We start from the raw sequence: 22790 nt of genomic DNA, 5'->3' as shown, positions 1-22790 counted from the left end.
CTAAACTCATGGGTCTCATTTCATACTGCTAGAGTGTCCTCAAGACTGCCAATGGTTCTATAAGAGACCTAGATTTGGAGGGTAGAGCCTGAGAAGACTTGGTGACTTCAAATGAACCCAAGGAAACGAACCAGAGAGATCAGCCCATGGATTCTCAGAGCCAAAGGGGTCTTTAGGGATCTAGTCATAAAATAGCATTGTTTTAGAGCAAGGAGAAACCTTAGAGATAACCTAGTTCAGTTCCTTTATTTTGCAGGTGAGGAAAATAAGGCTCAGTTACAAACCGAGTGTTCTTGCCCCCTTGATTTCCCTGTGTCTGGTCTTGGTTTCCACCCAAGTGTTCTATCCGCGCCCCTTGCAATTTTTAGGTTGTTTTACTTTTCCTGCGGATTCTTATGGAAGGCTATCTGACTTGGTGGAAATCGTGGAGATACAACAAAACTAAGACGTAGCCAGATCGCCACGTGTGGAGCCAGAATTTCCGGGTCCAGATTCTAGTTCCACTGCCCATGACCTGTGTGACTCAGACTAGTCATTTGATTTTTCTAAACATGAGTTTCCCCATCTGTAAAAGGAGGGGATTAGACAAGATCACTCCTGGGATCCCTTTCAGCTCTGAATGAGTGAGACCTACAGCGAGATGCTGAAAAGGGGAGGTGCCCATCAGTTAAGGGTGCATGGACATGGGGATGGACATTATAAGCATGACACTTCTGTCAAAGCAGACTTCTCCTCCATTACAGAGTTCTGTGGGGCATGAGACCCCTCCCATTGCACAGGCTAAAAACAGGGAGTAAAAAGTACCAATAATGAGCCCTTTCTTATTTAAACAGGCCATTTTTCTTCCCAATAAATGCATTTTTTGTCAGCTCAAATATTCCCCTTTGATAAAACCAGAAAATAATTAGCCTTAATAGCTCTGCTGTGAATAATACCTCACGAGAGGGTGGCAGATGTTAATGTGAACCTTCCATACCAAAATTAAGTCACCCCCTCCCCCCCACCCCAAAAGTAATGAAACAAGAAAAAAGATTATAGGTTTGGCCCTTCTCAGGAAGAAATGTATATTTAAAATAAATGCATGAAATCCTTTAAAAACAGCACACACTGAAAATCCACATCGAGTTTGATTTGCTTTCCAAATCACACAGACTGCACTGTTGCGCACATTCTTTAAACAAGTACAACCCCCAAGAAGTGTGGATAGATTTAAGAGAAATAAAAGCACGATCAGCTAGCTTGTAATCTTCTTTTCTCTTGTTCTCCTCCCCATAGCTGCATTAAATTGCTGATTAAGAACAATAACATATTTGTGCTTTTATAGGTAGAATGATTGGTATTATGCAAAGATTTGGCTAACAGACTAAAGGCGCATTCACACTGTGCGGGATTACATGCTGTTAATAATTTTCTAGATGCTCTGGGGAACCCATAATTCCAGAGGACTACAATTTAGCAGCTCAATGCACACTTTGTAAGATGGTGAGCAAGATGCAGTCTTTCTTTCCAGAACTGGGGCAACCAATAAGGCGTCAGAAAACCCTTTCAAGAAGTGGCCCCTATCCATCATATTACATTCTTCTTCTACCTCCCCCTTCCTCAAGATCTCCCCTTGACTTTGTGAGACCACTGCTACTGCCTGGTAGCTTGTAAACTCACCTCTTGGTCCTGAGTTCCCTTGTATATGTGCTCCCCTCGCCCCCCAGGCCAGGCCACTCTAGAGTAGAAATATCTATTTATACCAGTGAAAATTAGGATTTCTTCCTTATGCCAGTTTGTAAGATTGTCCAGTAGTCAGTAAGTCTGGGGAGATAACAAATGACAGCATAGGTTCACAGAGGTTTTATTTGTGGCCCCGAAGAAAAAAGTTTGGCTCTAAGAATTGAGAAACTGAGGGATCAGTAAGCTCTATTTCAAAAACACTCTACAGAGAGATCCTTTTTTTTTTTTTTTCTAAAAAGGCACTAAAAGACCTTTTATTGTGATACAGTGCTCCTTACAAGGCTAACACACATTTGCTATAAAATGGTAACCTAGAAGGCAGTAAAAAAGCAGCTTCTCATGTCCCACTCCCATATCTGGGAAATGCTAACTGATGTTGGCCACCAATACCACTCAAATCCTACACATACCGCATATGTCTTCATATCGTTTATGACACGTTTGCTCCTTTCCAGAAGCCCAGAGAGATGAACAAGGCAAATGATGGCCTGTCCGTGCACCAGGACCATGAAAGTCCATGTAGATCTCCTGATTAAAAAAAAAAGTTTCCCAAGCATGGTCATGGTCAATCTATGTTCCCTTGCTTCACGGTGAAGGAATTTGAGGCCTAGGAAATGTTAAATGACTTGTACATGTTTACCTGGCAAGTTACCTGGCAGAACTGGGATTAGAACTCAGGTCTCCTGACTCTGGAGTTTTCTCTCTACACTGCCCTTCCTCGCAGGGTTACCAGATGAGGACATGGCTGAGGACAGTGGAACTCAGATGCCTTTTGGGGCCAAGGTTATAATTAGTTGTCTGGTCCCAGTTGCTTGCAGAGTAAACAAGAACTGATAAACCCATGCTAGCTAAAAGTATTTATTACATTGTGACCCAGCTGCCAAATGTCTAACCATTTTAATAAAAAGCTATTTTCTAAGGTTTATATTTTATTGCATGTGTGACTCCCTTATTGGTTAGCATTTTGGAGTTGTGGAAAAGGTTATGAATTTAGAAACTGGCTGCATTCATATCATATTTAAAACTTAATGCTATTTTATTAAAGACATATGGGCCTCCAAAGTACACATATTAAATGTCATGTAAGAAAAGTAGCAGTTTAAATCATGGTCAAATTCATTTTTGACGTGACTCCTGAGGCTTCCCAAGATCTGAACTATTTCTTTGTAAATCTGGCAGTTTAACCACACTCATAAATCACTTTCAAAGCATATTATTTCTTAATTTTACTGCATTAGAGAGCATTTGGCCTACACAGTGAACTGTTTGTAGCAGTTATGTGGACAAAGTTGCACATTTAGTCATATAATGTGCAAAGGAATGGGGTGGGAAAGGGGAGGATGGGGAGTGGAGCAGAGAATGTCTTGTTTTTCCATCCCAAACTTCTCTGCCTTATTTATTTTAACCTAAGTAAATGCATTTCACAAGGGTCAGATTGATGCATGAATTTTTGGCATGTTAGAAAGATGCAAGTTGGTGCTAGACCTTCCTGAACACAAGAAAGAGACATAATTTGTAATTCGATCCTTTCTAAAGCAGCCCATGACTGAATTAGAATGACTGTAGAAATTAGACTTTTTTTTTTCACATTAAGCTGAACTAAAACAGATTTTCAGAAAATCTTATTTCTTTAGTGCAGCATTTAGTCCTTCAGTATATGTTTTTTGCATGTGTTGTTTAGTTTTAAATTTGCAAACAATCCAATCGTTTGAACCTTTCCTCTCTAGACTAAGTCCCTTTGGATGATGAGATAATTTTCCATTAGGGCAATGTTCTGAACCTCAACCCCAGACTTCATTCTCATTTTTTCCCCACTTACTACAAGGCAAGTCGTGTTCAATCTAAGGTCAAATCAAGGAAACTAGACCCTGCGTTTGATTTCCTGGGTTGAGAGGGTAGAGTTTGCCAAGAGAATTATAGAAGGATTAAGATATTTGAGCTTAAAGAAAGAGCTCACAGGCTAGCTTTCTACTTCCCGTTTTCTTTGTCCAAATTGGTCCCAGCTCTGAAGCCTTCCCCACCAATATCTAGGTTCTTACCATGCTCGAGGTTATTCCATTCTTTTTTTTCGTGCGTAAAGTTAATGACATATTTCCTGATTCATGCCCCTGACCGTACCGGCTGCTGTTCTACTCTCTTCCATTCCCCTTTATCCATAAAGTTAGTGAGACATTTTCTGATTCTTAGTATGTGTGACATATTGCTCAACCCTCACCACAAATGCTTATTTTTGCCAGGCTCCCACTGGAGCCAAAATTAGCAGATAATAATGGTGGATGTTTCCTGGTCTTGGGCAAGGAAGGCAGAAAGAGAAATTCCAAACAAAGAGGCTGAAATCAAGACCACTGGACCCACAACAGTTTCTGCAGATATGTCAAGGCTCTGTGCACATGGCCTCAAAGTTCTTCTAGCGCTTGTGATGAATACAATGCTTCAGATGATGGTAAGACTATCCTCTGCTCACCAGAACTGACAGCAAAATTGAGATGGCTCACTAAAGGTCAAATATACCAAAAACCACATAAACTGGTTAAATTGATCCTCTTTAAACTATAGAAAGAGTGCTGGATTTGGAGCCAAGGGACCTGAGTTTAAATCCTTGTTTGCCACTGACTATTGCTGTGACCTTGGAGAAGCTACTTCCCCTACTCGGGCCTCGGTTTCCTTATGTGTAAAATGGATTTGATGATCTCTAAAGTCCTTTGTAGGTATATGATCCCAAGACCCTCAGCAAACTGAGAAACCTCTAATCTCTAATTCAGATGTTAAATTATAAAGCTTTCTAAAATAATAACTGAAGACTGTCCATTTCTAGTGAAAGAACAAAAGAAAAGGCACATTAGGGTTTTTATTTGTATTTGTGTTGTTTGTGTTATTGGGGGAGACGAACAGAGCAAAGCCTGGAAGAGGTTCTAAATCTCAAAAATTATAGGGTAATTATCAATAATAATTGAGGACTGATTTCTGAATTTCAGTCTCCAGCTAAAATGGCCATGATGAGCAAACTTATACGGGAATGAAAAACCCTCTGCTTAATTTTACTTAACAGGAAAAAACAAAAACCTATAGCGTTGACTTCTAGATGGAGAGCATTAGTTTCCTGAGCTGAAAAGAAATGATGAATTCTAATTCAGGTAATGTAGCTCAAAATTTACTGACATATTTAAAAATGCACATGAAAAATAAAATTGTCTTTAAAATGTCCTCGGTAAAAAGGCTGTGTGTAATTGTGATCAGTGACAAAAGCATTGAACTTAGTTAAATTAGCATCAAAGGGAGCCCTAATTACAGAGCCTTTTCGCCTCACTGATGGCACCTTGTCTGTTACTGTATGACACCCCACTGTACGAAGTGGAAAAGCAAATAAGCTAAGAGTAGTATCACTTCTCTGGGGTTCCCAGAGCAAGCCTGCTAACTCAAATCTGACAAATCTTGATACTCTCACTGATCACCTCTTTGCGTGGTCAATGGGACAGCAACAATGTTACTGTAAGATATGATTGTACATGTGGAGATGTCAGGCACACTGATTCCCTATTCCTCCAGGATCAAATCTAAAATCCTGTTTGGCATTTAAAACCTTTCACAACCTGGGTCTTTCCTATTCTTCTAGTCTTCTTTTTTCCTTCCCCAGTCCCTGGCACAAAGTAGGGGCTTAATAAAAGCTAGCTGACTAACTCTACAAACTCTACCATCCAGCAATGCCACCCTTCTCCCCATTCCTTTCCCATTATAGACTCATCTCATGTTCATTGGCTTCCCACCATGTTTGGAATGCCACAGTGCTTTCCTCCTTCACCCCCTACCTTTTCTAGTTTCAAGACTCAGCACAAAAAAATAAGCCTTTCCTACCCCCTGAGATGCCCTTCCATTTGTACTATATATACTTTCTATGTGCATAATTGTTAGCATGTTGTCAATCTCACAGTCTAATGAAAGTGAGCTTTTTGAGATGGACCACATTATTGTTGTTTTTTGTAACCCTGTTGCTTATCACAATGCCTTACACGTATCAAATGCTTAATAAATGCTTGATCACTGTTTCTCATCTCATGCAAAGTGGGGGGAGGGAGGGTGTGAAAACTCAAGAGCCTGACCCCACTGACTTAGCCTACAATCAGAAGACCATAATTGTTTCACCTCTTTGGAGAGCTCTGGGTAGAACAACAAGGAATAAGATGCAAGAGGGTATTAGGAATCTGCCTACCTCTCATCATGGGGATTAGCTTCCTTCTGCTTATATAATACTGGGAAGATGGATAGTAAAGGGGGGAGATAATTGAAGAAGGAATTAACACTGTGGGAATCTGGGTAACTGCCTAATACAGAAAGGATTCCCATCATTAAATGCACTCTAGATTCAATGCACCTTCAGTAATCCAATGAGTAGTTTTTAGTCATTTGTCTGCATTTTTCTAATTCATCTTGGCTCAATCTATTTCTTTCTTCTTACCTTTCCTATTCTTATATCCAGAGAGCTCATTCTACTTTTTCTGGGAGATAGGTAGTGTTCCTAGAACTATGATAGCATCATGGCTGTAGGTCTCAACAAAATCTCCACATACAAAATAAGTATGTGGTCTGCAATCAAACTCAGTAAGAGGGTAACAGGAACAACAAAGAAAAAGAGGGGGAAGATGACAAGAATGAAATTTAATTTTAATTGAGAGAAACATAAATGATTTTTACAGTAAATATATTTTAATGTATATCATTATTTTCCGGTGTATTTATCCTTGGTAATAGGCTGTTGCCTGGTTACACCCAACATCAATCTTTCTAATGCCCTCTGGGTGACCCCCACTTTTGATTCTTTGATGGTTATGGTCCCAAAGATTCACAGTCATATAATAGCACCTGAATAATATGGATGCAAAAGAATGACACAATTTTGTTTCAGCATTGCTTTTGCATTACTTGATGACATTGAGAGCACTAAACCATTTCCCAAATTCAGTTTATCCTGTTCTCCTTCTTCTATTCAATGAGCAGCAGATTGTCCATTTGAAGTGTACATCTATGTAAAAGCTCTGTGTTGACGGACTGGACTCCTGGACTGTCCACAAAACAGCACATCGTACTCTAGAACAAGGGTTCTTAATCTAGGGTCCATGAACTTTTAAAAACATCTATTTTATCATTTTTTTCAACATAATGGCATCCTCTGTAATTCGATGTCTTTTATTTTATGTGTTTGAAAACATTATTCTGAGAAGGGACCCTTGTCAGATTGACTATCAAAGGGTTGCACAGAACAATAAAAAAAATCATTAAAAGTCTGTGTTCTAGATAATAGGCATTCTTCACTCAGTATAGAACAAAAATATAATATTATGATGATATATGGCCAAAAAAAGGAAGTGGACCAGCCACTCAACTAGAGGGAGGGATTATAGAAAGAAAGACTACATGTTACCATATAATAGTATCATACCTAGAAGGCCTTGAGTATGATTGTATAACTCCCTTACTCAACAAACCCCAATGGCTCCCTCTTACCATCAGGATCAAATATAAAATGCTTTGTTTGGCATTGAAAGTCCTTCACAATATGGTCCCTTTCTACCTTTGCACTATCCTTACTCTTTACTCCTTTCCATGCACTCTACAATTCAGTGATATTGACCATCCCCTAATCCAAACAACTCATTGTTTGCCTCCAAGGTCTGGGATGCTCTACCCTCTCTTCTCTGCCTCCCAGATTCCCTGGCTTCCTACATACAGTTTGAATCCCACATTTTGCAGGAGGCCTTTTCCAGTGTCCCACCCCTCATCCCCTGGCTAGTATTTTCCTCTCTAAGATTACCTCTAATTTACATTGCATATACGTTTGAGGTACATAGCTGTTTACACGTTTCTTGACCTAATGGAATATGAGCGCCTTAACAGCAGGGACCATATTTTGTTTTACTCCTTTCTTTGTATCCCGAATGCTTAGCACAGTGCCTTACATATAGTAAATGTTTAATTAACACTTTCTGGCCAACGGACTCTGCTTCATATTTAAATCTTTTCACAATGTATCCCCTTCCTGTATTTCTACTCCTACTTACATATTCCTTCCTTTCTTGCACTCTAAAACCCAGCTATGTTGTACTATTAACTGACCCACATATCTTTGTACTGGTTGGTCTCCATGCTTGGAATATACTTCCTTTTCAACACTGCTTCTTGGAATTTCCAATTTCTTGTTATGATAATAATTATAATAGCATTTACATAGCACTTTAAGGTTTGCACAGTGCCTTAAAATATTTTCTAATTTGCTTCTATCTATTGTGCCATGTAAGTAGGTGGAGCAGTGGATAGAGCATTGAGTTTAGAAATAGGAAGACTTTGGTTCAGTGTTGGTATTCAGTCTCAGGTATTGGTTGTGTGATCCTGAGTAGGTCACTTAACTTTTGCCTAGCTCAGTTTCCTTTACGTTAAAATAGGGATAAAAATAGCACCTGCATCCTAGAATTTTTTTGAGGCTCAAATGAGATAATATTTATAAACTATTTAGCACAGTATCTGGCACATCTTAGGTACTTAATACATGCTTGTTCTATTCTTACTCCACTCTGGTACCTCTTGAACTCAGATCCAGGTTCACACCTCTAAATAGTATGCCACCTAACTGCCCCAAACCTGACCCAGTTACTGTATTCTCCGCGAATACTTTCCTGGTCCCTCCAGAGGCTGGTGTACTCTCCTTCCCAAACTAGGTTGTATCCATTTTGCATGTGTATGTGTATATACATGCACAAAAATACATGTACATGTTTTACCCCCCACTACAATGGAAGGTCGATGAGAGTAGTGACTGCACTGTCTTTGTATCTCTAGCTTAGCTTACTATCTGGAACACAGTAAGTGCTTAATAATTATTTGATGATTGATTAATTGATCTAATGAATAGGCCCATTCTAGAGGATTTATGGTAGACTAAGCTTAAGTCTTAGATTGAGAAGACATGAATGGTTGTATTCTGCACCCATAGATAGGAAACACATTGATGAGCTCACAGTTTCAATGAATATTTTTCATTGTAGACATATACTCACATTCAGTCTTCAGTTGTGAGTCATGTATTTTCCTTTTAAAGAGATCTCATTTTAGAGATACATTCTATGTTTAGACCAATATAGGTATGTGTGTATGTACTACCCTCCTACAAACATTGTAAAGTTTCTCTTGGCATTGAGATGAAGGGAACCACCACACACTACCATGTGCTCAGCATCCAGAAATGTAATCAAGGTACGTATATATTCACATCTATAAACTTTAACTATAAATAAATATACACATAGAGATCAATCCTATCTTTATTCTTAGGAAATCTTATAAGTTAACTCCTACTGACACAGTGAATAGATCATGAACATTCCCCAACTTTGCTTGGGTACATGTATGCTCCAGACACATGTACGTTGTGGCAGCACAAATATTTAGGCCAAACTCATTAAAAAAACTGGGTAAGATTTTAACCTCAGGCAACCTTTATACAGATCTACATAGCTACATAATTAGGAAGAACAAAGTTGACTTAAACATATATTGGTAACTTGGAACAACAGAGACCATCCATATAAGGGTAAAGAAATATTCCTTATGTTATTAAAATTCATTATGAATAGGGGTGGCTAGGTGTCACAGTCAATAGAGTACCAGCCCTGGAGTCAGGAGGACCTGGGTTTGGATCTGGCCTCAGACACTTATCACCGAAAAAAGAAAAAAAAACTAGCTGTGTGACCTTGGGCAAGTCACTTAACCCCAATTGCCCTTCCAAAAAATATGAATTTTGGATTTCTTCTTTTTTTATTTCCTGAAGTCAATCATCTTCATATTGTGAGTAGCATTCAGCTTGAGGTGAGGGTAACAAAAACAGGTATGTCAGAGCAACAAATATCTTCCTCATTTCATTAGCCTCCCTTAGCCTGGGGAATTCTGAATAGCAAAATAATTCTAATGTGCTAACATTTAATAGAATTTTGCTTTAGAACAATGAATCATACCATTTGCCTCCAGTGATGTGGAATCTATGTGAATACCTATTGAAATGGCATCTTCACCAGACTTTCCATTATTCTGAACCTTCTCTCTCTCTTCTAGGAGGTCAAAATGCCCAATGACTCTCTAAACAGTTAACATCGACTCATTCCATCCTACTGCTTCTAAGATGGGTCTTGCTCTTCTGAAAAATCCCCTGCTAAGCATTAAACAGTTCAGAGGATGAATAAATAGAACAAGGTCAGATAAAGGGGTAGAGATACAGTTACTACCAATGAGTCTCCCTTCAAATGTGAGTTAGTAATTTTGCCTTTTGGCTTCCATTCTTGGATGGCTCAGCTGGAGATACCTTTGTAGTTCCAATATACACTTCCCATCTCATCATTCATACAAAATCACCTTGCTCAAACCCCAACAAGATGGAGAAAGAAAATTTTTGAAAAAGATTTTTTAATTACATGCTATTCGATACTCATCAATGATCCCTCAGCTGGGAAGTGAGTTCACTCCATGGCCAGAAGCCAGACTAAGCCATATGTGTGAGATCCTGTTGTTCTATCAGTTTTGAATTTCTCCACAATGAAAGCTTTAAATCAAATTCATCCCTGCCTAATACAAGTACATATCACCACCACCCCAGCTTGGTTTCCTCTTTTTCCATTTTCTTAGCTAACTGATTTTATGTTCATCTCCTTTCCTATATGTAGGATTTTTTTAATTGAAAAATTAAAATCCCATTAAGCCCTCTGCTACAGTGACCCAGGAAAACCCAATGGTGATAATGTGAAGGTTACCACAAGAAGAGGCCATTAGGGTCCATCATAGCCATTACTCTCACATGAATACCTATTTTGAAACTTTTCATGGTCTAGTTAAGAACCATTAAATCTATATAACCTTGTCTCTTCAAGAACTAGATTACTGAAACCAGAGGGCTTCATGATCTGTTCTATAAGTACAGATTGAGGGAATCTTTTAAATCATAAGACCAATGGTTCAACAGGGCTCCTTATAAGATGATATATGATGATGCCTCCCTTGAAGCTATTATCACTTATTATATCCTAGACAACCAGGGGCCTCAGTACTAGATCCCATCCCCTATCATACTAGGAGTCTCCATTTTCCTAAGTTAGTATCCCCTGGAGGATTTTCTGATCTACTCTGTTTACTTGATATCTTGGGGAAAAATTCAGAATTAGGGGCAGATTGAGAAATTTTACTACTTCTCTTGGTAACCTTAGACCACTGTCATCATCATCATCAATCATCATCATCACTGCTATTATCAACAACAAACACTTATCAAGCCCAAACCAAGTCAAGACTATGTATTAATGTATACAGGGTCATTGACTCAAATGCAGAATTGGAAGGGCTCCTAGAGGACCTCAAAACCCAACCCTTTCATTTTACAAAAGAGAAAACTGAGGCACAGAGAGCTTAAGTGACTTGTTCAGAGTCATGCAATTACTAAGCATCTGAGGCAGGATTTGAACCCAGTTTTTCTTAACTCCAAGTTCAAGGGTCTATCCACCATGACATGCTGCCTCTCTATTAAAACAATTTATCCTGTTAAATCAAGTAGAATCATAATTTTAGAGCTGAAAGAGACCTCAGAGTCTAGTTAGTTCAGCTAACATTTACATGTACTAAAGTTCTTTAGATACATTATCTCATTCTTACTCATGATTTTTTTCAATGCATTGTAATGCTTATTCTTCAGCCACACCACAAAGACAGTAATAATGGGAATTTATAAACACCCCCCACTACTACTACCCCAAGAGATGCTTGAACACAACCTCTCAAAAAAACCAAAAAATCCTAACTGTATCCTTGATTTTGATCAAGTGAGCTATTCTCAAGACATATAGACACACTACAGAAGGAAGCAAAACTAGCAACATTTTGATTGCATTTCTCCTAAAACATGAAATTCTATGTACTATTGGCTATAGTTGGAGAGGACAAAAAAGGAAAACCAATAATTGATGTTCCCTTGTAAGTGTGCAAGGAAATGTGAAAGCACAATTGAGACTGTAAAAGAAATGTAGATTTTTCACCACCTGGATTATCATCATTCCCATAATCTCTATTTGTCAAAGGAAACCTAAATCTTCTTTCCCCTTCAATATCATCTATAAAATGATGGGGAATAGGTTCTGAACATGAGTCACATCATTCCATGATAGATCTACCTGACTCCAAAGTTCTCTATGACAACTGAAAAAACGAAGGAAAATACCAATTTCCTTTAGCTACACAAAGTCATATATCCAGGTAATTAACTAGCATTTTTAGTTTCATAAAGATTTTTCATCGTGTATCTACATGGACCAATCCCATCACAGTGCCTTTCATATAGAAGGTGCTAAAGATATGCTAAGTGAATGAACTGAATGGTCTATATCATTTAACACAAACCTTACAACTTGCTTGTTAATTTCACAAGCTATAAAATAAAGATGGAAGCCGGCATGGTATGATAGAAAAAACACTGGGCTCAGTTCAAGGTTAGGCCATTTACTAGCCATGAGAATCTAGCCAATTTCTTTATAAACTTTCAGTCTTTTCATCTGTAAAATAAATACACCATTACTTATATTCCATATTTCATTATGAAAATGATTCACAAACATTCCTATCCATCTTCTAACAGAAGGTTTTCTGCTACCTCATAGGTTATCCTAAGAATCAACTACATATTGTATATAAAGTATTATCTGATTATATTTCTTTTGTCATAGTCATGAAATCATTTAATGAAGCTCATATTGAAATCATCCTGGGACAAGTTGCCATCCTGCTATTTATATACAAGTGCACATGTATTTAACATGTAAAAAAAATTTCTGGTATACATAGAGGAAATAATTCTTTGTAGTTAAATTTGTAGTTGAATAAAATTCCTTTTTGTAGTTGAATAAATATATTAGAATGTAAGCTCATCCTCTAGAGAGGGGGTTAGCAAACTATGGCCCCACAGGCCAAATCTGGTTTGCCACCTGTTTCGGTATGGCTCATAAACTAGATTATTTTTAGCTCATGGGTCATAAAAAAACAAGAGGTGAACCAGATTTGACTCATGGGTTATAGTTTTCCAACTCCTGCTCCATTGGCTCACTGAAATATTCCCTGGTTTAAATACAGTAGTATTCAGGACAAAGGGGGTTACGTATCCTGTTCCTACCTGGTTTGTAATTATCCTATTCAGTCTCTACATTTTGAGATATTTTCATTCTATGTATGTTGGAGATCATGAATGTCTAGCATGGCAACATATACTGAAAAAAAAAAAAAGGTTGTCCTCAAGTTTATCTTGTTGAGTAGTTTTTTGGGAGATTTGTTGTTTAGTTTTGCTTTATGAATCAATGTAATAGCCAAAAGATTTTGGGCAACAGTTTGTACTAGAATATTATTCTGGACCCACCATAGCGCAGTGGTTGCATTCTTAAGACTACTCTGAGGTCTGTGCTTGTGTTATGGATTTGTCCTTTCTCAGTCTATGAACGATACCCAATTTTTGGGGTACAGTTTCAGCAATTAGATCACATCTTGCTATTTTAGAAAAGCTCAATTTCTTCTGCCTACAGTGATGTTTTGCATAGTTCTGGCACAGATCTTTGAATATTCTATATTAATCACTCAGTCCAAGCTCTTTAGGATAATTATTCTATAATTTCCAGTTGTAATGACTTTGTCCTGAATTGCTAGCCCCCAAACCCTTAGTTTCTACCAAGTCCACAAAAATCTTTCATTTTTTGACATTTCTTTCTCAAAAGATTGTTGACTGAGATTATATAGTGGTTGTACACGGAGGGCCTTGTGATTGCGTTTTTGGAAAGCTAAGAGGTATCGAAGACTAGAGAAAATGTCTATTACCATATCTTGGTGGTCAAAATACTTTACAGATGTTCAATATCTCTCTCAAGTAACTTCTGTTACAGTGGTATTTGATGCTTATACTTAGGGATATTCTTTGGTAGCTCCACATTTCCACCTATGATTTTTACTATGACTATAGCTGCCATCTACTCTGTTCTATTTGGCCCCTGAAACATTATTAGATTTTCAAATATTGTGAAAGAATATGTTACAAATATATGCTGGTTACAGCTTTTCTAAATTACTCTGTTTTTATGTAGCTGGTCTATTAGTTTTGACTCATGTTGTCCAACATAAAGAAGGCTTTTTAAAAAAATTCCAATCTAAGCATGCCTTTCTCTTTTTCACAGTCATTTGAGGCATTACTGTTTTTGTCATCTGTGTTATTATTAGTTATGATTTATGGAGTTTTCATCAAGTGAAGACTGTCAGCAACTTCAGGGTCTTTGACGTTTCATATATTAATGCCTCTGTAATTTCATTTTGCATTTAATCTAATCTAGGATTAGGGTTGAGGCTTTTTTATGATTGTCCAATCCATTGCTCAGCAAAATGCTGTTGTGAACTAAAGCTGTATCCTGTTGACAAAGAGCAATATGAAGCCCTTGCCTATGAGTGAGATTTGTTTACAGTTTTGTTATATTGTAATAAGTGTTCATAATAAACATATTAATGTCTTTATCCTATTTGGTGTGCACTTGCAGTTTTCCTTGTTTAGTCTTAAGTATCTTCTGTACTCAATCACTTCTTACAGGTGGGGCATGGAGAGCTGATTTCTACCAGTGTAGCTTACTTTATTTTGTTAACAGAATAGGAAGGGGTACAACTTGACCTTCTGTTCTCTGTGTCAAGTTGATCCCTAATACTGTTTTCAACAGGGCTAGCCTCTAATCATGTTTTCTCTTGTCTCTTCATGCTTTATTAACAACCTCTGCCTTACTCATAAATATCTCTTTAATATCTTTGCCTCTACTCCACCTTAACCTTCATCAGAATTTCTTAAATTTATAGGAGCATTTTCATTATTTTGTCTTCTGTAATAATTCAATTAGTGACATTGTCACCACCCAATTGGTCAGAGTTTTAGGGTTCCTGCTATGCCTTCATAGCTACTGTAAGAGTCTCACAGAGGGTATATAAAGCCTCCAAAGTCCATCATCCTGGCTAGCATTTACTTCCTTTGCTATTAACTTCCTCTTCCTACCACCATTCACAACATGGATGATGAGTTTGGCTTGAAGGGATTATCATTATCATCACTACCACCACAACCACAACCATCACCATCATCATCATCACCATCAACAAACTCAAGAACCACATACTCTAAAATGTTTCCAGGCTGTCCCAGCTAGTAATGAGTTTTCCCTCCTCTGAATTTTCACAATATTTTATTTTACCTCCTTTGTGCACTTGCAAATATTGTATTTATATGACAATTACTTGCATATGTATCTTATCTTTCCTACTAGATTCTAAGTGCTTTGAGGTCAGGGTTGTGAATTTTTTTATGTGTTTCTCCCCCTTCATGCCTGTTTTAGGACTTTATTTTTAGCAAATAGTAAATAGTGGTTGAATTGAATTGAAAACTTGAGTCCAAATCAGAGCTTGATCAACTTAATTAATTACACATGATATAAAGAACAATAGGACAAATATTAAAGTGATAATTTTATGGTACAGACAAAAAAATTTAACATGAATCAGAGGCAGGAAAGTTTCACTTTAAGTGCATAAGGTTAGAAATGCCTATAAAGTAGTTACTTTTTATTTCTCCAAATCATGACTGGGGTGGAAAAGAGGCAGAGATGTTAAAGAGAAATCCATAAAAAAGAAAGGGCCAGTCAATATAGCACTGGAAGAGGGAACATTGGGCTTCTGACCATATGCTAACAATTTTCCTCCCTAAAAATGCCTATTAGCCAGAAGCAAGAGAGTCTTGGGGAGCAGCCAGGTAGCACAGTGACTAAGAGCACTGGCCCCAGAGTCAGGATAACCTGGGATTGAATCCGGGCTCAGACACTTAGTACCCACCCAGAAACACCTGGCCATGTAACCTTGAGCAAGTTACTTAACCCCAATTGCTTTAAAAAAAAAAAGAGAGAGAGTCTTGGGTCAGACTCTAAACTGCCTTTTTGGAAAACCTACAACACTGGGGAGAGCAGCATGATAGCATCTGATTGTCTTTAATCAGCCAATTCAGGATATATAATTGACTTATAGGAGAGCTTCATTTCTCAGGTCTCTGAACTTTTTAGAAAATACTTAGAGAATAATTCCAACATAATTGTTTGCCTTTCATAATCTTAAATATTTTATGCATTTAAAAACATTCTGAGAAGGGTCCCACAGAGTTCACCAGACACTGTCAAAGGGATCCATACAACTGCTAATTAATCTTTTTTTTTTCTCCTGCAAATCTAGATTTTTATATAATAGGCTGGCTTAATGCAAGACATGTTTGTCCCCGATTTTTCAAAGTCATGTACAAATCATCTGAGGATGAATGATACAGACTTTTTGTAACAGATATTAAAAAAGATTTATTTATTTGCAGTTGAAAAAATTATTAAGCACCTACTATATGCTGAGGACTGTTGCAAAGGGATGTGAAATGTTGAGACACAAAGATGATAAGATCCATGATTCTTACCACATGAAATTCAATCTATTATAAAATGCAGCTTTGTTTCCCTATAACCATATTCCCAATTTTTTCTAGTTTATCATAACTAGTAAACTCAGTAAAACAGAAATAGCGATCTATTTCTTTGGCAGTCTATTGAGTGGGTGTAACTCCTGTGCACAGGATCCAGCAAGGAAAGGACATGAAATAGCTAAGTGTGAGTTTGTTAAATGTCCAGGTAAAGTATGTCAGGATCAAGACCATACAGTTGACAAAGAGACTAAGTTTTCTTCAGTAGGTACTTTGTGCTTTTCCACCAACCTTCCTTTCCATTTTATAAGTGTAGTCCCAAGGCCCTGCCTCTTCTCCTATTTCTTAGCTACCCTAAAGTACCTGTCACTTGGGGAATCATTTAAACTCACTATACATGAGCCCCCTTCAATGTTTCTTTTCAAAACCAAACCAGAAGAATACAAATTCAATGCAAAGATATCTAATGAAAAAGAATAATGAGCAACAGCATAGAATTAAATTATTAATGTTCCTAGAAGCCATTTACAAATGGTTGCTACCCATCCTTCTGCACATCTCCTAGGAAGCACTAATCTCACTCCCAATTAATCCATTTTCCTTTCAACACAACAAGAAAGAAATATCTCAGTTACTGCAGTAAATACTGGAGAACCCTCCTAAGGGCTAATAGTTGCTACCAACCATCTTGGCTCCCCACACTGGTCTATACTATCCCTTCTGCTCTCTCAGTTTTCAGTACTAGCCTATATTTCTCCCTTTGTTTTCCCAGTTCACCACAGCTGGTTTTCATGTTGTTAGAGTAGCAGTCTAAAGATTCTGGCCTCCATCCATTTCTTTTTTGTCTTTCTTGGAGCCCTCCTCCTGTGTAATCTTGCCAGTTCTGCATTTTGTATCTATTCTTGTATTTTTAAGTGGGAACCTGAAAGGTTGATCCAGCGATACAAAAGAGGGTATACCAGAACGTAGTTGAGTGGAAAGAAACCTAAATTTGGAGTTTGTTCTAGTTTTAATCTAGTCCCAAAGGAGCTGTGTTCAAATCCTATTTTATGCTAGAGACATGTGCATGTTTGCCTGTGTGTGCAAAACACACATACACAAGGGAAAATACACTGTGGTTTGCACATGCAGGCAAACACACACTTCCCTAGTGTAAAATGAGTCCTGTGTCCTGTCATTCTTCCCCAGCCTCCTCCTGGTTCCCTGCTATGTCCTCCTCCATCTATAAACGTCTTTAGATTAAATAATTTGTAGAGAAATTTCATATACATGCCATAACCAGTAGAGTTTTCAGTTTAAATAGTTATGTCCAAAAAAAATGACAAGTGTGCTCTCTGCCTGAACAGAGATGAACAAGGCCAGGACATAATTAAGCAATTACTGTCATATTCTGGAGCCATCAGACTGATATGAAGGGCCATCACACTCTGTCCTGGATGACCACTCCACTTTGATCTCTTCTTCTACCAGTAGACTTAGGTCACAGTCTGGTCATAGAGGCAGCCTTCCACCTAGGACTCTAAGTCCTCAGTCCAGCCAATTCTTGTTTTAACACTGAGCATGATACAATGAGCAGTATTTTGACAAAGAAAAATATTTTCCTTAAAATTTAATGATAGAAGCTGGTGTCTGGCTTTTGTTCCACTGTCTATCCCTAACACCAGAGGAAAGGAAAATTGTCACATTAGCTACTGGTCGGTCGTGAATGGTATGAATCTTTCCATAGGACAATCAAAATCCAGATAGAATCAGGCACTTGAAAAAAGAGAAAAATAGTGGGTAAGAAATGCATCATCTTAAGAACAAAAGAAGAGAAGAGAGAAGGAGAGCAGGAAGAATATGAGGACATGATTAATACCAAACCAAGCCTTTATGACCCAGGGGAGTTTATCAATTCCTGGATTTGGGGCTGGGGTTAGTATTTGAGTTGACCAAAGATGCTCAGACAGTCCAGGACCCATGCCTTCCAGGTTGAGGGCTGTGACTGGAGAGGTGATTTTCCACTCTCCCAAATATTTTATGTCACAAATAAAATGAAAACAGCTCCTCAAATCATAGCCTTTTTGATCATTCATCAGCACTTTCTGCTGAATAAGCATAACATGCCTCCCCTGCCTCAGAAGGGACTGAAGCCAACTGCAAATTCTGATTTTGTTATGAAAAATAGGCCTTTACCCAGAGTGCTCAGTACATTCCCTGGAAATTGCTCTCTTTTTATAAACCTACTCCAAGAATACACACACCTCTGTGAACATACAATTACTTGTCACACCCACTTTTGGGGGAAGAGAAGCAAAGAGGAGGAAAAGCAAATAAGCATTTATATAGCTACCTTTTTTTATTATTGTCTTATTGAGCCTCAGAGCAACCCCATGAATAGGTGCTATTACTATCCCCATTTAACAATTGAGGAAACTGAGGCAAACAGATATTAAGTGACTTGTGCAAGGTTATAATGTTAGGAAATTTCCGAGGCTGGACTTGAACTCAACTCTTCCTGTTCCAAGCCCAGCACTCCATACATTGTGCCATCAGCAGTAGCTGCCTTTGCAGGGAGGGGAGGGAAGTTGGGAAGAAAGAGGTCAATACACATCATTTCACCTGTGTAGAGAACTCCCAGCATGGAAGCCCCCTCTATAGATGCACATCTCTGGTTGCAGTACAGCCTTAGAGTTATCTGGAGCACTGGGGCTCATGACTACACAGTTAGCATGTGTCAAAGGAAAGATCTGAAACCAGTTCTTCCTGACTCTGGAAGCCTGCTCTCTGTCCATGCTCCAGGCTACCACTCACTTAACCACAGGATTAAACTCCATCCCTTGCAATCCTCTCATCCCATCCTTTCCTTCTCCTGGTAGGAAGGAGAACTCAAATAGTAATGGGTGGCCCCAGGGTATGTGGGTTGATCCTCTGTACCAACCCTATTTATGCTTCCCTGTACAGTGGCACATTCTCCATGAATGCCTATTTCTCTATGTGTTATCCCATAGTCAGGAATAGTCGCACGTGTACACAAGGCAGACATGGCAAAAACCAATCCCCCACAGCTCCTTTTAACAGCCATTTGCTAATTCATTAGACCTTCAGGTGACTTTTTCTGCCCCAAATTAAAATACCACCTCATTTCACCTAAAAGAACAAAAGAAAGGTAATATAGGATCAAGTGAGAACAAAAGGTCTAATATCTAAGCAAAATCCTGGAAGCATCTGAGGGAAAATACAGCACGAAGTGGGGATGGAAAAGCTAGCTTCGCCACCCTGGCTAGGTGTGTGGTCTTGGGAAAGTCCCTTATCCTATCTGGACTTCAGATGCCACATCTGTTAAAGCAGGTGGGTCAGATGAGAGGATCTCGAAGTTCACTCTCAGTCCTGAGAATCTACAGAACACTAATCTTCGGTCTGTGCTTCGATGGTTAAAAGGCTTCAGCTTGGTAAGCTGCTGTTCTGCTTCCCTCCCTCCCCTCGGCCCCCACCTTTTAAAGAATTAATGAGCAGCTCAAGCCATGTGCAGTTGGTGGGGGATGTTAGAGCTCCTCATTCAGACAGGCTAATTCTGTGACTGATTAGAGGCTAATTGGTAACTCTGAAGAGCTGTTTTACTAGACATCCTTGAGCTTCTAAAAACACTGTTTTGTCCACAAAAAAAGAAAGAAAAAACCCAGTTCTTGCCATCCTAGCAGCTCCCTTCTCTCCCAGGCTCCCCTCAAGTTTGCAGCCAAGATGAAGATCTTTACATGTCAGCATTAACTCAGAGCCAGAGGAATATCGATCTTTTTACCCTTTTTTAAAGGGTGTATAAGTGAAGGCAAGAGAGAGAAAGAAAAAAAAAACTCAGGATGACTACAAAGGCAGAAACACAATGTATTTCACCCACTTCTTTGCTGAGGTTTGTGATGTCAGCTTGTCTCCAGAATCTTTTCACAAAAAAGGCTAAGAATTAAATTATTTTATTTGGTGGGACTTATAAAAGCTGAGATAAATGAAGGTACCGGTAAACAACATGTCAAACCTGTGTCATGGTGAGAACAAGTGTGAACACTTTTATATTTATATATATGTGAATATAAATTCATATTTATAAAGTGATTCGATCTGAATTAACAGTGTATGCAAAAATTGTACAGGTAACAATGCATTGATCTAGCACACACATACACACACACACACACACACATGCACACACACCCTGCAGTGCACATTTTCTTTACAGTTAGGGTTTTTATTCGGCAAAATTAGAATCCCCAAATAAATTGAGCCTAATAGATTTGAAAAGAAAATGCAACCTGAAGAAGAAAGTTTTCTGCCCTTGATTATAATTACCAATGGGGATACAAAAAAAATTAACCACAAACTGGGACTACTTGGATTCCTAAAATGATCATGGATAACATTTATATAATCACTTTAAGGGTTGTAAAGCATTCTGCAAATATTATCTCATCTGAACCCTCGATTAGCAAACCTGTGAGGTCACTGCTATATTTATTGCTCATAATTTTCCTGATGAGGAAACTGAGGTTCAGAGAGGTAAAGTGGTTTGCCCATGATAGTAGCCCATAGCTACTAAGTATCAGAGCTACTACTGATGACTATGAGGCCAGTGCTCTTTCTAATGTATCTGCCAATCAACAAGTATTTATTAAGCATTATGCATTATTATCTGAGTATTTATGCTTGCTCTCTAAACCAAAGTCCCTTCCACATACTTGGACATATTAGATGCAAATGGTCTCATGCAGCAGAGCACCAGGACAGGAATGGATATTACCTGGGGTCATCAACTCCATCCCCCTGACTCTGTAGTTTATCATCTTAAACCACAGTCAGATTCCCATCATCTATCCTGTCTTGAAAATCTTCCAATATCTGAATTCTAGACATAGAGCCAACTCTCCCCTGTCTCATCTGTATTGTCTTTATGATGACACCACATTAAATTTCTCTGTCTCATTCTGAGTCAGCTGGTAAAGAAAAGGTCAATAAATGCCATCCATGTATACTCTGAAGAGCCACATGTGGGTAGCACATACAAGCCAGGGGACAAATTGTCAGAAAAAATTGCCTTCTCTTTTAGTGCTATCTCAGAGTGAAGCTGCTGTGCCTTAACCTCTGGACAGAGGAAAATCATTCTCTTGGCTCCTCTGATGGCATTGGAACAGAAGGGTCCCATTCCCAAGGCACCAGTAAAATTCTAACCACCCCAGAGAGAGAAGAAGTCTGATGGTTCTTTCCCCAATCTTCTCTCCAGAGTCAAAAAGCCCTACTTCCTAGGGAAAGCATATTCCAGACAAAAAAATTAAATCCTACTCAGTCCCTCAAAGTTGTGTTTGAAATACAAGTTCCTAGATAACTTTACAGATGCAACCACATGGTGAATGAGGTCTACTGGATTACTTTTAGACCTGAATACAATATGGACTTAACTCACTAACCAATAATATGCTACAGCCAAGAGTGTTTCAAGGACACTCCATGTTTCGTCCCATCACTTTGCAGGTCATCACAGAAGAGGGTAGCCCTCTTGACCCAATGTCGGTACCTCTCTTCCAGCTGATTAGGACACATGGCTAGCCAGTACTGCATAAAACAGTAGTCACTCTAGTCAGAGGCCAATGATTCATACAGATGAAGGCAGGGGCCTACTTACCTTGGGCTTCACTACTTTCATGAATTCACCTCTCACCAGGGCCTCCTCACGCTCCAATTTTGTGACTTTCTTTGCATCCAGAAACTTCAGGTTAGGCAGCTTGTGCAGAACAAAGCATCTAGAATGGAAGGACGGAAGGTCACTTGGGGAGGACAGATCAGGCCCCACAACTCCCCAAGAGAAGGCTCAGACTTCTCCTTTTGCACCCCTTCATCCAAACAAAAGTTAACAAAATGCACAATTACCCGCTGGAGAAACCTTTCTTGAAAAGTAGCCCTAATAATACCCACATGCTGGGTAAATGACTACCCTTCATACAAGCATGTTACTCTTCTGTTTACTCACATACAGATGACTACATTTTACATACACACAACTATAAAACCCAATTGTGCACATGTGCACACACACACACAGAGTTGAGCAACTCATGGAGGAATAAACATCATGCTGTCTTCCATTATTTTAGAGCCCATTTTGGAAAATTAGCCCAGACTTCTGCCCCTCACCCTACTTCCCCCTTCCCCCACTAAAAATAAAAAAAAAATCCCTTCTTCCATGAAACACTGATAAAGAACCTGCTTCATGTAATGGCAATGGAATTGAAAGATCCCCTTGTATTGGCATGGTTTTCAGGATAAGTGTTAAGACCCAGAGCTTGTGAACCTCACAGTGGGATGGACTTGTTGACGTGATGAGAGGGGGCTGAACTGGGAGGAGCCGGTGCTGTGTATAGGCAGAGGCCCAAGGTGAGAGAGGCCAGTAGAACTTTTGGGAATAGCATCATAGAGGCAGAGAGAGAGAAAGCTGCCAAGAACAAGGATGCTGAGAGAATTGCCAGAGTTGCTGAGAGAGAGAGAGAGAGAGAGAGAGAGAGAGAGA

The 22790-nt window shown here is 38.8% G+C and overlaps 1 protein-coding gene across 1 annotated transcript in view; it reads right to left on the bottom strand.

Annotated features, from left to right (window-relative positions):
* The window catches only part of LRMDA (leucine rich melanocyte differentiation associated), a 1350008-nt gene that overhangs the window by 514065 nt on the left and 813153 nt on the right, over positions 1-22790 (bottom strand). The window contains exon 5 of the mRNA XM_069068315.1: positions 21909-22026. Coding sequence (XP_068924416.1) covers positions 21909-22026 — 118 coding nt within the window. The remainder of the gene's footprint in view (positions 1-21908; positions 22027-22790) is intronic.

The sequence above is a fragment of the Petaurus breviceps genome, unplaced genomic scaffold, assembly GCF_028583685.1.
Source record: "Petaurus breviceps papuanus isolate PSGF00001 unplaced genomic scaffold, PetGlider_PUasm1.0 90762, whole genome shotgun sequence".
NCBI lineage: Eukaryota > Metazoa > Chordata > Mammalia > Diprotodontia > Petauridae > Petaurus > Petaurus breviceps.
The sequence above is the reverse complement of the archived record's forward strand: the minus strand, read 5'-3'. Positions and strand labels throughout refer to the sequence as shown.